This window comes from Pseudomyrmex gracilis, unplaced genomic scaffold (assembly GCF_002006095.1).
Source record: "Pseudomyrmex gracilis isolate BER0280 unplaced genomic scaffold, ASM200609v1 scaffold_66, whole genome shotgun sequence".
NCBI lineage: Eukaryota > Metazoa > Arthropoda > Insecta > Hymenoptera > Formicidae > Pseudomyrmex > Pseudomyrmex gracilis.
In genome coordinates, this window is record NW_018020650.1 from 178,779 (window position 1) to 192,828 (window position 14,050).

The 14,050-nt window shown below is 46.8% G+C and overlaps 1 protein-coding gene across 2 annotated transcripts in view; it reads right to left on the bottom strand.

Moving 5' to 3' along the window:
• LOC109854447 (neurogenic locus Notch protein) overlaps window positions 1–12,389 on the bottom strand; it is a 182,727-nt gene extending 170,338 nt beyond the window's left edge. For both annotated transcript variants that reach the window (XM_020427537.1, XM_020427536.1), the window contains exon 1: window positions 11,939–12,389. In XM_020427537.1, coding sequence (XP_020283126.1) covers window positions 11,939–12,038 — 100 coding nt within the window. In that variant the 5' untranslated portion in view covers window positions 12,039–12,389. The remainder of the gene's footprint in view (window positions 1–11,938) is intronic.
• Between the last annotated feature and the right edge of the window lie 1,661 nt (window positions 12,390–14,050).

Below are 14,050 nucleotides of genomic sequence, written 5' to 3' on the forward strand. Positions count from 1 at the left end.
AAAAAAAAAAAAAAAAAAAAAAAAAAATAACTCGAAGAAGCGGGGGAGACGGGGTTCTCTTCTAGGTCGGTTTAAGCCTCAGGGCCCTTTGTACTCGGTACCCTCGCTCGGCCTGTTCGCGTACCTCACGATAATAAAGTCGACGTCTCGGCCGCGGGCACGTTTATGAATAAGTACACACGCATGTAACGCAGCGCGACAGGAACGTATCTATATTCATGCCCGGGCACCGCCGCTGGGCACATCGAACAATACTGCGGCGAAGGAAAATACGCAAAGAGTCTCGTTCTGCGCCGACTCTCCTGCGGCAAGATTCCCGCAGACGCGAAGGGCCATTATGCAAAGAAACCAAGCGAGCAAGCGAGCAAGCGCGCGGCCACGTAAGTTAATTAGCTTATACCTACAGCGAGGCACTGAGAAAGTGTAGCGATAACCTCCGCACGCAAATGCGCTTGGAGGGAGAAAGAACATATCCCATTGTGTGCGCGCCGAAAACGTCGAGCTGTGTATTTGTACCTCGCGATTCCTTCAACGCGCGAGTAACTGAGCTATTAAGGAAATCGATCGTGTGCAAACTGCGAGAAAAACACCGGCGCGCAAGACAAAAAAAAGTGTATTAAGAAAATTAATTGAAAATCTCACGGATCTAACACGGCGCGGTAAATCGGCACTAGAGCGAGCGGAGTTGTAATCGATTGCAGATACTCAATCTCGGACGTATAACCTGCATATAAGGGGAAGTGGCAAGAAGAAGGATCGTGACTTTGGCTGCGCGAGAGTCTCGAGCGGATAATTATTATCGCGGAGAGGCGGCAAAAAAGAGAGACGAAGAGAAAGAAAGAGAGACACTCTCGGATATAGAGAAGCGCGCAAGAGAGAAGGGTGAAGTTGAAAGAAGCGGAGGAGAAAGGTGTTGGATACGCGAGCCATCTCTATACGTCGATCCGAAGAGCGTATAGATGGTTCAAGGATCAATACACGCTCACGTTCCTTGTTAGCGCGCGCCGTCTCGAATCTGCCTTTCTCTCTCGGTATCAACTGGACCCTTTCCAATATCTCGATCTCTCTCTCTTCCTCTGTTTATCTTTTTCTCTTGGCTTGTTGACCCCAAATACCAACGCACGATTAAGTTCGTCTCGTTCGACAATTCTTTCGTGACCGATCAGAATAAAGCGCGCGAATGAAGATAACAGTCGTTTGCGTTGACGGGGAAGAAAGATCGCGGGGAACCGCGGCGAAACGTTCAAAGGTCAGTTAACAAATTTTCTTCCGCACGACGAGATAACAATGTAAACATGGACGTAAAAATTGAAATAAACTAAAGTTGACGTACAGAGTTACGTTTTCAATCGCGAGCAGCTACTCAGTAGGTAATTCAAAGATAGTTGAATTCCCGCGTTTCTCTCTGCGCGTTTTAACGAACACTGATTCGCGATTTGAATCTATTTCCAAACTAGATTAGAGAAACTCAATCTCAATCGGAGAAAGAAACACGGTATTTCTTCCGTGCTGAAAATGATCTTCTTACTTTTAACAAAACCGAATCAATTGTTACACACCAATTCGCCTGAATGAAATTAAATCTGAGAACTCTCTCTCTCTCTCGATTACAACGCGCGCGCAATATCGCACAAACGAGAATCCGGCAACGTTCTAAAGGCCGTTCTCGCCTACGATTATTTTCTCGCAACTCGCAACGAATGTCAAAGCACCCTGATGGGTGCCCCGAGGGGAAAAGAGGGGGAACGAAGAGTGAAAACGTCGTTGGCTACCTTCGCATCTCGCACCTGCCGCTGACGGGACGCCCAGGTATTCTCTCCCGTGTGGCTACGGTGCGAGCAGACCACCAGCACGGTTTTTGCGCGCACCTCGGTCCGATGCGCGGCTGCCATATCGGCGGCAGTCGTCGTAGCCGCGCGCGGGTCTTGCCGCAATAATTCGTCAGCCGATCGCCATATATGTACGCGCGCCGCGAACGAAAATAACGAGAGTAGGACAAATTATCGAAATAACGAGCGTAAGAAACACGGAGAAAAATGCCGCGGGGTGTTTCCCCATCCCCCATTGGCCGCGTGCGATTAACGAGAGCTAAATACTGATTTCTCGGTTGTGCACTGTGTGTTCGCGGCACACATGACGCTTTTTCACGCACGGCCGATCATTTAATAATATCGCCGCGCTCGTTTTAAAGCGTCTGTAAAGTCGACGACGCGAGAAAAACCGTAGGACGCGCCGGAATTGACGACACGCGCGGTGCAATTACGCACAATATCTTCTCCGCCTATTGTGCTATTTGCGCTCGATAATGATAGAGAATTTCGCAATGTCGTCGCGCCAGCTGCAACACGCGAGGCTACTCTCGTTATCTTTATTTTTATTTTTTTTAATTACAAGAATTTGCACCTCGAGTGTTGAAAGAATGTCGTACAGTTATTTTGTTATTTAACATGTGATCTGAAATAACTTCCAGTTTTACACTCCCAGTATTTTGTGCATATTCCTGGGAGAATAACGGAAATGTACTATCCATTTTGAAAACAAAACGCCACCCTTTTACAGCGCGTTCCGTCACGCTCGGAGACTTATCGAAACGCGCGCACCTGGCAATCGATAACCGTACAAAAGTTCTCCGTGACCCAGAACGGACCGAAGAAGAAGGAAGGGTGCTCCTCGTAAATACATGTAGTACAATACATTATGCATAATCGTTCTGAGTAAAAAATATTTTCACATATATTTTGTATACGTCATTTAATCATGTGTTGAACAAAATATTCGCGTCGTTTTACTTGGTTTTCTCACTGCATCTTATTAGCGACCGGATGTGAACGTATCGGATCGGCGAAGAAATACACACGCGGAAACAATTCGCGGAAGAAATTTCGTGAGAGGCATCGGAGTTAAATCGAAGATTGTACAAAGGCGACACGCGAACGTTTTTTTTCTTTTCCATCCCGTCAAAGAAGCGTTCCGAGAAATTCGATCCCGCAAACAATACGTGTCCATTGCGGCCTGGAATGTTGGATCACGCGAAAGGGGACACTTAATTTGCTAATAAAGACACGACACAGGAAGCGTACTTCAAAAGAACGCGGCGCTCTCTCTCTCTCTCTCTCTCTCTCTCTCGCGAACGAAATCTTATCGAGATAAAAGGAACGATATAAAAGAGAGAAGATAGGACCGATCGACTCATCCATCTTCAAATTTAATTTGCCGCTGAATTGCGCCCAAGCCCACGTTAATTATCGGCGCAAAGTCTCTTTTCACGCGCTCGAAATGCTAATTGACAGACGGAGTTTTGCCATCACGTGGTCAGTGATGGTCAACGTCAGTTTCCGCGAACCTGCCAACAAGGGCGAAACTGGGCGCGACCAATCGGTGAGCTGTTATTTTGAGCGGAGTGCGGTTTGCACGATAATGCTAATTTCCGTGACTTGTGACAAAGGTACAAATAAGTACACGCAATATTTCCGCGCACCGCCGAGTTGAAAAGGTAAAGCGTTCGAGGAATCGTAAGTAATTCTTGTTGTTTTACAAAAGTTTGAGAGAGAGAGAGAAATGTTTTGTAAGAAATTAATGCGTAACGATGCGTAAATGACTTGCGAGATGACAAAAGCCTGAAAAAAATGCTGTCGGAATTTGAATCATTATTCTCTCACGTTCTTATTACGTTCCGCGTCCTGATTCCCGACTCGTTCGATGTTGAAGATCGCGTCGTACAACGAGGCTCGGACACAAGCCGATTTAACGCTAACTGCATATCTGCGGGGCGTGATGTTGGCGTGGAAAGTGCGTGTAGCGTAAGATTTACACGGTTCGACGCGCCCACGAGCGCAATCAAACGGCGTGACGTGCTCTCGCGATAGCACATGTGATCGTCGTCGATAGGGCGACGGTATTCTTCACCGTGGCGTGTGATCGTTTTGTGTCGTTGCGGCGCGGAAAAGGGCGGAAAGAACGAACGAGGACGAGGGAGGGAAGGGCCTGGTGTAATATTCCGTTGCGGCCGGTCACTTGCTCGCGCCCGGCCAAGCTTAACGGAGATGCACGACCGCCGTTGATGATTGACGAGTGTCGCGCGCGATCATTACCGGGAAACGGAACGGTACACAGAGGAGGATCCGCTCGGATGATCATAACTCGAGTCGGAATTCCTGCAGACACAGTCGATCGAGAGGGCTGGGAAATGCGCAACGTTAAAAAAAAATTAGCGCTATAATTCTCCTCGCAATCCTTTCTCCTTCCGTCCCCTAATTGCGATTCCGCGCCCCCTCCCCCCCCCCCGAGCATTGTGCGTCGCTTTTGTGAAGTGACACGCGGAGACAAGCGCGAGGTGGAAAAACGCACGAAAACCACGAGTCCTGGGAATCCCCGCGCGAGGACTCGTGCCGTTTGGTGGCAGGGCGTGGGAGACCAGCTGCCGCTCTGAGTGTTCGATGTTGGTTCAAGGACCATTACACAATGGCACTGTATATGCAAGGGTGAGTAGGATACATACGAGAAAGTCACGTTTTCGTATATAAAGAGAGAGAGTATAACGCGCGTGTTCGAGAGAGCGGAGACGAAGAGAGACACGGGGAGGGGAAGGAAGGGGTCACGCTTTCCGGGAAATCAAGTCGTGACTTCGTCCACGTGAACTTCGGGATGCAACTTTATTATCCGGATGGGAAATGAATTCGCGATGAAATTGCCGGTCGCTTTCTTCATGCGACACTACGCGCGCGTGTACGCAAGGCGCATGTACGTGCGACTGGCATTTGCATCGTCGACCGTAAGTTTCGTACATGAGTTTTATAACGAAAAATGTACTTCTGTTGCGGACGCGAGAAATTAAAAAACTTTCAATTACGCAATTGCGTAATCGCAAAACGACAAGAAATGTATGTTAATTAACAAGATAAAAATCATCGTTCGAAAATATATCGCAAAAGTGAGAGCGTCGCGTCTTCTGATCGTAAATTCATCGATCGGTTCGACGGAGCGTGTGATGTTGACGATTTCACGAAAATTAAATACTGTTTCTGGCGGCGCAAATTTCCTCGCGCGATCAAAAATTAAAATCGGGCCGGCCGCAATCATCGCGAAAACACGAGATGACGCGAAACATGCGTTATCGTTCGGTGCGATCGCGAGACGATCAGTTTGTGAGAGCGAAGGCGATTGATAAAGTCAAACGCACACTACAATCCGCGCACTCACACGCTCGATGAAACAAGCGGGATCATTCGTATCGTTTCACAGCCGTTTCAGAGAGCCCGCGATGGGACTCGGTGGAAAAGGTGTTTCTCACTTACGAGAGTTGCGAAAGACCGTGCACGCGCAAATTCCTTCCTCGTTGTGCGCGCCAGGTTGGGGAAAGATTCGTCGAATGCCGTTCGGAAGGAGGACCTGACGTAACTTCCGGACGACGCTCTTCCGTCCGCACGCAGGCTGCGACGACTCCCGGAAGCGGCAATATAGCGGGGAATAAATCGGTTCCTTTTACACTTGTATATCATACGAAGAGAGTGTTTTGTTACACACGAAAACAAAGAACGAATCTAAATTAGAAAGTATAAAACACACTGGGAAAAGAATAAAAGCCTCAATTAATTAAGGCGTAATTAACAGACTGTTTGTTGAAAATTACTATCGAGCAACCAATGTTTCCCTAATGATCAATCGGTTCTCCGATTTTATTCACGCACCGATTAACCGACTAAACACACACAGCGGAACGATTAATTAGCGAAGCGATTGCCGTGCGCGTTTAATGAAATGTTAGCCTCGTAAGTATAGTTTCGATTGTTCCGTCGCGCGAGCATGTAATACGAGCCAACAGGCCGTGTCTGCCAAGGGGGGGCCCTGGGCTTTCAGATGTTACGTACACAGGCTTCGCTGACCGCGTGAAAAATTAATCAAGGCATCGTTCCACGACGCTGAACTAAAAGGTTTTCGTTGGAGCTACGCGCGCTTCGTTACTGCACGCCGCGAAATCAATCGATATAAATTCAGCGAAAATTAATACGATAAATTCAGCGATCGCTCTTTTTTTTCCGTCTCGCGGCAAGTACTCTCGAAGATAAAGTGAACGTTCTCCGCGCGCGTTAATTGGCGGTGAGAGAGCCGATACATTGAGAGGTTTCGCTACCGATTCTCTTTTACGATCGCCGATCGAAATATATCGGTCGGCCATACCGCGATGATAATTTGTAATTGAAGAGACCAACTCTCGCTCTCTCGGTCGTCTTCAAATTAATTACATCGGCTAGTAATTACGGAACGTACACACTAATTGCGGCAGAAAAAATAATTAACAAGAGAATGAGCAGAATGTTGTGATTTAATAGAAAGTATCAATTGAATTTCTCGTGAAGTGTTCCCTTACGATGTCGAGTCTTGGCGCGAGGAAGGATTCGAAGATTTTAAATACACGCGCTTCTCGTTTGGTCTGTCATCGCTCTCTTAATCGACAAGATCTCGCGAAATCGAATTTTGCGGATCCGACGAAAACGCAAGCTCCGAATGTGGCGGGTTTCCCATGACCGTTTCGCGGTTGGAGAGAAGTTATTAGTCAGAGTCCGACGATTAGCCGCGTGTGTGCACAGCGTTCGCTTTACCGTGGCGTTGCTCATTGCCATTTATCAGACGAAGGAGCGACCGCGTGTGTGCGCAAGAGCTTGCGCTCTTTTACGCCGACGCAAAGGTAGACGATGCGAAGCGGGAGCCGGGACATGATTAATAGATACGATCGCATTGACCCGGTGCGCGCGCGCGGAACGCGCCGCTCGTATCCTCGCGTCCGACGCTCTTGGGAAAAACCGCGGCGCGGCGCGGTTTACGAACGAGCGTACGAACAAGGATCGTTGTTCGTGCTCCCGCGTCCGAGGAAGTAACCGAGCTTTAAACCGATACGAATCCGGATTGCGTTAAACCGCTTCCACGTGCGCGCCGCGCCGTGAGGGAAAACCGGGTGGTCGCTTCTCACCGAGCGCGGAATCAAAAACCTCGCGCATTCTTTTCGAGATCGCCGACGTTCTCGCGCCGGTCGGCCTCCCGTTGGACCACACATCGGACGTGTTTCGTGTCGAAGAATCTTTCCGAGAAAGTATGTCGCGACGCGCAAAAACGCCCCGCCACGCCGGCGTGGGAGGATACGTTGCAGGAGCGACATGAGACATCTGTCTCCGGAGATAAGACGCGGAAATCAATGATACTCTTCATCGTGCACAGAGAAGACGATTGTTCGAAAAGTTTCTTCTAAGCGAAGTACTGAGAAAATGTCAATATATAATTGAGAATTATAAATAAATTTAAATGTTCGACATCAGTAAAAAAAAATCTAAAATACTTGATGCTTTTTTTTCGCTAAATAAAATAAATGGGAAAAAAGTAAAAATGAAAAACTTTCTGGTATCTATATCAAACTTCATCGTTCCTGACAAACTAAAATTATAGCATTACTAAGAATGACGAGGTACGAACAAGAAACAACACGATAGGATCCGACCGTTCTACCAGCAAAACGATGAAAAAAAGCATGGAATTCGCGTGAGCCGATCAAAAGATCGGTGGCTTCCTCGACGATGTTGCCGACGTCTAATCGACGTTCCGTGGTCGCGTCTTTCGTTGCTTGTCTGAAAATCTCTTTTTTCTCGCGGAGACGTGCGCGAATCGAACGCGACTCCTCTCGCAGAATCTGCATAGCGCTCGCATGGAAAGATAGATTCTAGCGCGCGATCCTTTACAAGGATCCTCGTCGCCGTCTCGCGTGTTGACTGACGGCACAATCCTCGATCCTTGCACGATACCGAGCGGAGGCCTTTCTTTTTCTCTCTCTATTTCTCTCTCTCTCTCTCGGATCTTTCCGGGACGACGTAACTGGCAGCGAGAAACATGGACGGAAGAACGGACGGACAGACATGCGCGGTAGCGAGGGTCCTTAATTATGCGATTTTACGCTAGACGCATCTACGCGCGGGAGAGGCGCGGAGATGAATGCAAATGCCCGGTCTTCTGGCCTTTCGATAGGAGACACGGAGATCTTGCCCTTTTAGTTAGCAGATGCCGCGAGATATCCGACCGTTTCCCTCTATCCTTTCCTCGTCGACGGAAAAGAGCGATCGCTCGGGAAAGAAAAGAAACTGCTGGATTAGAAGATGGCAGTCCCAAGATTATTCACTGACTATCTCTTTTATCTCAACTACCTTCAAGCTCGTCTTTAATTAAACTAATTTTATTTTTATAATAAAAATAAAATAATATAATCTACTAAATAATAATTAAAAACTCAAATGATAATTTAAATTGTTTAATAAAAACTACGATATCTCCAAAATTTAATTAACGATAAAAAATATTCCTGCGAATCGTTTCGAAACATCTTTTTCTGATTTCACGGTAAATGTCAGTTGGTCCTCCGAATTACGCAACACACAAATACAAAGACACATAGCAGCGGACCAAATATACATAATGCCGATAACTACACCGGGTTGGATGCAACAACGGACAACAGCTGACGCAGCATCATCTCATCCTTGGAAGCGAGATTAGCGAAAATACCACGCGCGCGCAAGTCAATGGAAACGAAAGCGGGAAGCAGCTTGCACACGCGCACACGTACCCGTGCACGCATATCGCGCGTATGTGTGTGCACAGCCGGTTGCACACACGTGCGCCGGAGAGGCCCGAACTCGTGTGACGACCTGAACCGATGAAAGGGAACCGAGAAGAAACCGGTTGCAGGTCGATCGCGCGACGACGGTTTCTAAGTCGCACGAAGGTTTCGAATGTCCCGGGAGTGGTGTATATCGAGCCGATTTCCTGCAGTTACTTCTCTCGCATGTTGCGTCGTCGCCGAGTCTAAACTTAGCTCTCGTCGTCACGCACGCAAAAAAAAAAGATGAATTTGTTCGAGCGTATTAGTTCTTAATTGATCCGGCGTTCCTCTCGTTCCGAGAGTCACAAAAATCGACCAAATCGATCGACCACTCGAGCTAAACTCGTCGACTTTAATTCGCCGAGATTTCAATTACCATACGTTAAGAGAAAATCGCGAGATATCCATTACCAAACCGGAAAATTTACTTGTTTTTCAATCGAAGACGCACGGCAGTTTTGTTTCTTTTTTTTGACGGGAAATAACACTTGGAAATTTATTAAGTAAGTTTATTTATTAAGTTACGCGCGCTCGTAATTACTCGCGATGTTATCTCGCGAGAACGACAGAAAAACTAATTTTTCAAAAACCCAATTCTGAAAGTTCTTATCGAAACCTTTTGTTTTTGTCACATAACTTTTGATACGAAAGTTACGTAATTACAAAATTGAATGATATTCTCGAACGAGGATACGTCCGCTTAAGAGAAAAAGTGCGACTTTCGCACGAAATATCGACGCTAATATCGATATTTATTCCGCGTCTCTCATGTGCGTGATTCCGGACGCGTTCGGCGCGATATCTCGCGACGGTATTTTTGATATCCGCGAAATGTAACCCCTTGCACACCGGTGTCTGTCTGTCCGCGGCGAACAACCGCGTGTCTCTCGTGTGAAAGCACGTTAAGCCCGGGCGGATCAGTTTCTAAGGAAAGAGAGAAGAGAAAGCCTGAGAACATAAGATCGGGCGAGCGTCTAGAACGCGCCGCGACCGCCATACTAACATCAACAGATGTAGCGAGCAAAGGACGAGGAGATCCTTCGAAAGGAGAGGGAGAGGAGAGCGGAATACACCACGCGAAGATTGACTAATTTCTGGATCAATTTTTTTAACGCTCGCAAAAATACATCTCCGATGCAAACTTGAATCAATCAACGCAATCAGAAGACATTAAAAATGTATCGATGTAAAACGTACAACGCAATTTAAATGCCAGACTCGAGAAGTCAGAGATAATTTATAATAGCTACAATGCGCGTGGATCGTAATTATTCTTCTGTCTTTCCTGTTGGACTTCACTTTCCTTATTCGTCTTTTTTTCTTTTTTTTTTTTTTTTAACGCGGCGGTTTATTCATGGCATCACGTTGTTGCGTCACGTTAAAAGCCGCGATTTACGTTATGGCGAAAAGTCAAGATGAATTTATCCTTAAAGCGAGAGAGTCAACAATTTCTTCTTTCTTCCATCGAAACTCTTTTTCTTTCTCTTTACACTTGAGAGATATGAAAACGCAATTGCTCCGAATTCGTAAAAATTTCGCGCGAATTTAAATACCTCGCGTTCAATTAAAACAGTTCGCGCGCTTTATACTTCGTAACGTTATTGTAATTTGATGTTCTTCCTCTGTTCGAGAAAGGTCACGTTCTCACAAGTGTCATTTCCGTTTCTGCCAAATCATTGCAATACGCCGCGAATTACGGTGCGAGATGGAGAAGTGTTTGATTTTGTATGTAAGAAACGTGAAATTCTCACGAGAGAGAGAAAAAGAGAAAATGAGTTAAAATCTGACACCTCCCGACAACTATGTTAAAAGCGTTTTAAATATCTAAACGGTTCCTCTGGCGAAATGCGCATAATGGAGGGCAGAGGCGCGTAGTAGCGAGGGATTTTGCGCTCATACGTAATTTTCAGAACGCGGACGTTGTTATTATCGCGCCCAGAATTGCACCACGCAACGAGCGCCGGCGAATGTGCGCAGTTATATATCGTTATGATTCATGCATTTCGTTAACCCTCAATTAACCGAGAATTCGTCACGAACGCATTTGCGATTCTAACTGACTTCCACGAAAAATTAACTCCAGCGTCTCCAGCGAGAGAGTTTTCAGTCTTTTGTTTTTCTTCACAGGTTCGTAACAAAAAGAAAAAGCAAATTATATTACGTTATTTTCTCGTATCGCGCATTTACCTACCTCGCAACCCTAAATCACAGGCGTGTTCGTTGAGCGCGTTTCATGCCGAGGAGGGTCAAAACAGGATGCGGTTCCTGCGAAAGAGAGAAAAAGAGAGAGAGAGAGAGAAAGAAAAAAAGAGAGAGAAGAGGCCTACACGGTTCCCCATTTCGTGCGCTCACCGAGGGAGCAGCAGCAGCGAAATGTCGAGTCGGAGCGCGAATGCGCAGAGAAGGAGGGATGGCCGTTTCCTGGAAAGCGGGGCTGGGCACCTGTCCCCCAGGGTCTGTTAACCTGGAGAGAGAGAGAGAGAGAAAGAGAGAGAGAGAGAGAGAGAGAGAGAGAGAAAAAGAGAGGGGCCCTGCGCGCGCGGATCCCCGTGTCTCTCAACACGTCACGATGCGAATGAGCACCCCTGCCGTTGCTAAACACACCTCCACGTGCAACGCGAAAATGGAGCGTGCGATTGTCAACTGTCAAATGATTGTCAAACGCGAGCAAAATTTCGACAAGCTGTATTTTCCGAAATGCGTTTTCGATGGCGCGCAGAAGACGCGTCTTCGACAAAGCTCTAGACAACATTGACAGCATTACATCATCCAAAAACACGAGCAAATTGAAAACTTCGATAATAAAACTATTTGCGCTCGCAAAAAAAACCGAGACTCGGTTACGATAAACATCTTCGCGCATCCTACGTGTTTTTGCTTTCTTTTATTTTATTTTGAATAACACTCGTCTACAAAACTGATTTTGAAAACTGTTCGCCGATATAATTTGTAGCAAAATTTATAAAAATTTTGACGAACGGATTCTCGCGTTGCTTCGCGGAAAGCAATTCGTAGCAAAATGGCGGCCGATATTTTCGAGACAGGTAGTATACAGACGAGCAGGTAAAGCGAGCGCAGCAATGTCGGACGTCGAGAGACACGAGGGGCCAGGACTAGGGGTCCGGTGAGGGAACGAGGGAGAGTCTTTTGCTCGAAGACGCGTTGCTCAAATGGAATTTCGAGGGTATCAATAAATGGCGTCGGCGCGCCGGCGCTCGGCGTCGTGTCGCCGCAACCTGTTGCCTAGTACTGAGCCGGAGCGCGTAAATATGCGAGAAAAAAAAAGTTTTGACTTACCAGACACCGCAGGTACGTTGCAATGGACCACCAGTAACATCAACGTCCAGAGCGACGCTCTGATCGTCAGGGCAGAGTAATCCAATCGTGACAGTAACATGATCGCCGCGTGTAATTACTTTCAAATTATCCACAACACGCCGCGGGTAGACACACACTCATCGGGGGGGAGGAAACGGGGTTCACACACGGTTAAAGAACGGACGGAACACCACTCACCGGCGCGCGAAACACTGTGTCCGAAATGTCGACGAGAGGAGCGTTTATCTTTCCGACGGCGTCACTTGATCGGACGCATCGTACGCGTCACGTTATTATTACACGTCGCAGGATGTCGTTTTACTTCTCCCCTTCAAGTGCGTGCACGTACTTCGCGGGGCCGGTCGCGGTTGAAAAAAAGCGACACGATCACGACACGTACAACGAGCACGACCGCGTCCGAAACACTTCTGGGGACCCTTATTGTTCGCGTAACGCGCTGAAAGTAGTTCCGCGGTGCGCGCGCACCTGCCTCCGCGCGACGTATTAATACGCCGCGGCAAGATGGCCGACCGCAACCGCGAATCAACGAGCGACTACAGCGGAATTGCGCGACCGCAGCACAACCTACGCCAGCCGCCGTACGACTTGAAGTTGTTTGACGTTTTAGACGACGATAAGCAAAATGGAGCCTCGAAATATTTGTCCAAATGTGTTTGTTTTTGTACCAACGTTGTCTGATTTGAGATCAAATAAAGAGATGTTTGTTATATTACATTGGGTTCCCTGTTTCCTTGATGTTTTGTGCGTATAAAGTTGTTTGCAAAGTGAATGTACGCGAAAAAGAGAGCATGTTTGTTGTTAATAATTTTTTTCGGAGTCGAAATTATTTTTTCGAACAAAGAGCTCAATTATTTCACAATGCTTAAGAAATATAAATTGCGAGTTATCGAATGCTTGATATAAAATACCGAAATTAAGAAAATTGTATTTACCGTGTGAGCAATTTGTATTACGCGTCCCCGCCAAAAAATAGCTGCCGGATCGCCGAGCCGGAATATAATTAATGTTTGCACTTTATTCACGGATCCTTAACGACGAGTCCCATTACATCCCATGTGAAAGGTGTCTCTAATTAATACCTGATATTTCTTTTTTCTACAATGTTAATTTAATCGCGTGCGAACGATCTGCCTTAATTAGAGTGCGAGTAAAAAAAAAAAAAAAAAAACGTTCTATATTTTTGCGATCAGGCGTTCGTTTCGTGCGAAAACGATAGAAAAAAAAACAAGAGCAAGCGACCTCTTTTCCCTCTCCCACGCGCGCATTTTCTTATATTTATTATATAGAATCTATTTACTTATCGCGACATTTTTTTTCCTTCCGCTATTTGCTGCAAAACTTATGCGTAATTATATCGTACGGACTGCATGTGAATCGACGATAAGACGAACACGACGTACAAAAGCGCAACACGTTCCAGTTCAGGAATCTCAATCGAGCATCGATGTTTGCTTGCATTAAGCAACGACCGGTCGATATTAGCGTCAGGATATTCGTATTAATACGGATATGCACTTTTTTGTTTGTCTCTCTTGTATACACACATACACACATACAAACCTGCTCCTCCTGCATAAGCAGCTGGTTACGAGCGGCTTGAGGCGCCAATAAACGCAACGAGTAGCGGTCAGCGCACCGAGAGGAGCGCATACAGCGCGCCCGATCATTAATTAACGCTCGGCTGCGCTTGATTGCGTGTAACGCGAAATTCATCGCGGCCGCAGCCCCGCCGGTCAACCTAACGAATACAAATGCGGAATTATAATTCGGTGAACTCTCTCCCTCTCGGTCTTAAGACCCGTTCCTCCTCTCGGGCAAAGGAGGGAGCCCTTACGAATCGCTTCTAAGTCTTTTGTGCCCGCAGCACGCGAGATGCGCGCACGAAGCTGCAAACACGCGCTTCCCATTAGCCTTATTAATGGTGCCATTAACCTTATCATCGAACTGCAAACATCTGCGCTCTCTCGACAACGACGACGATGCGGACGCAGCTACTGCTATTGTCTTGCAGGGGCGCAAAGGCGGAACATCAAATTGATGAGACTCGACGCATTTTGAATAATAAAGAAA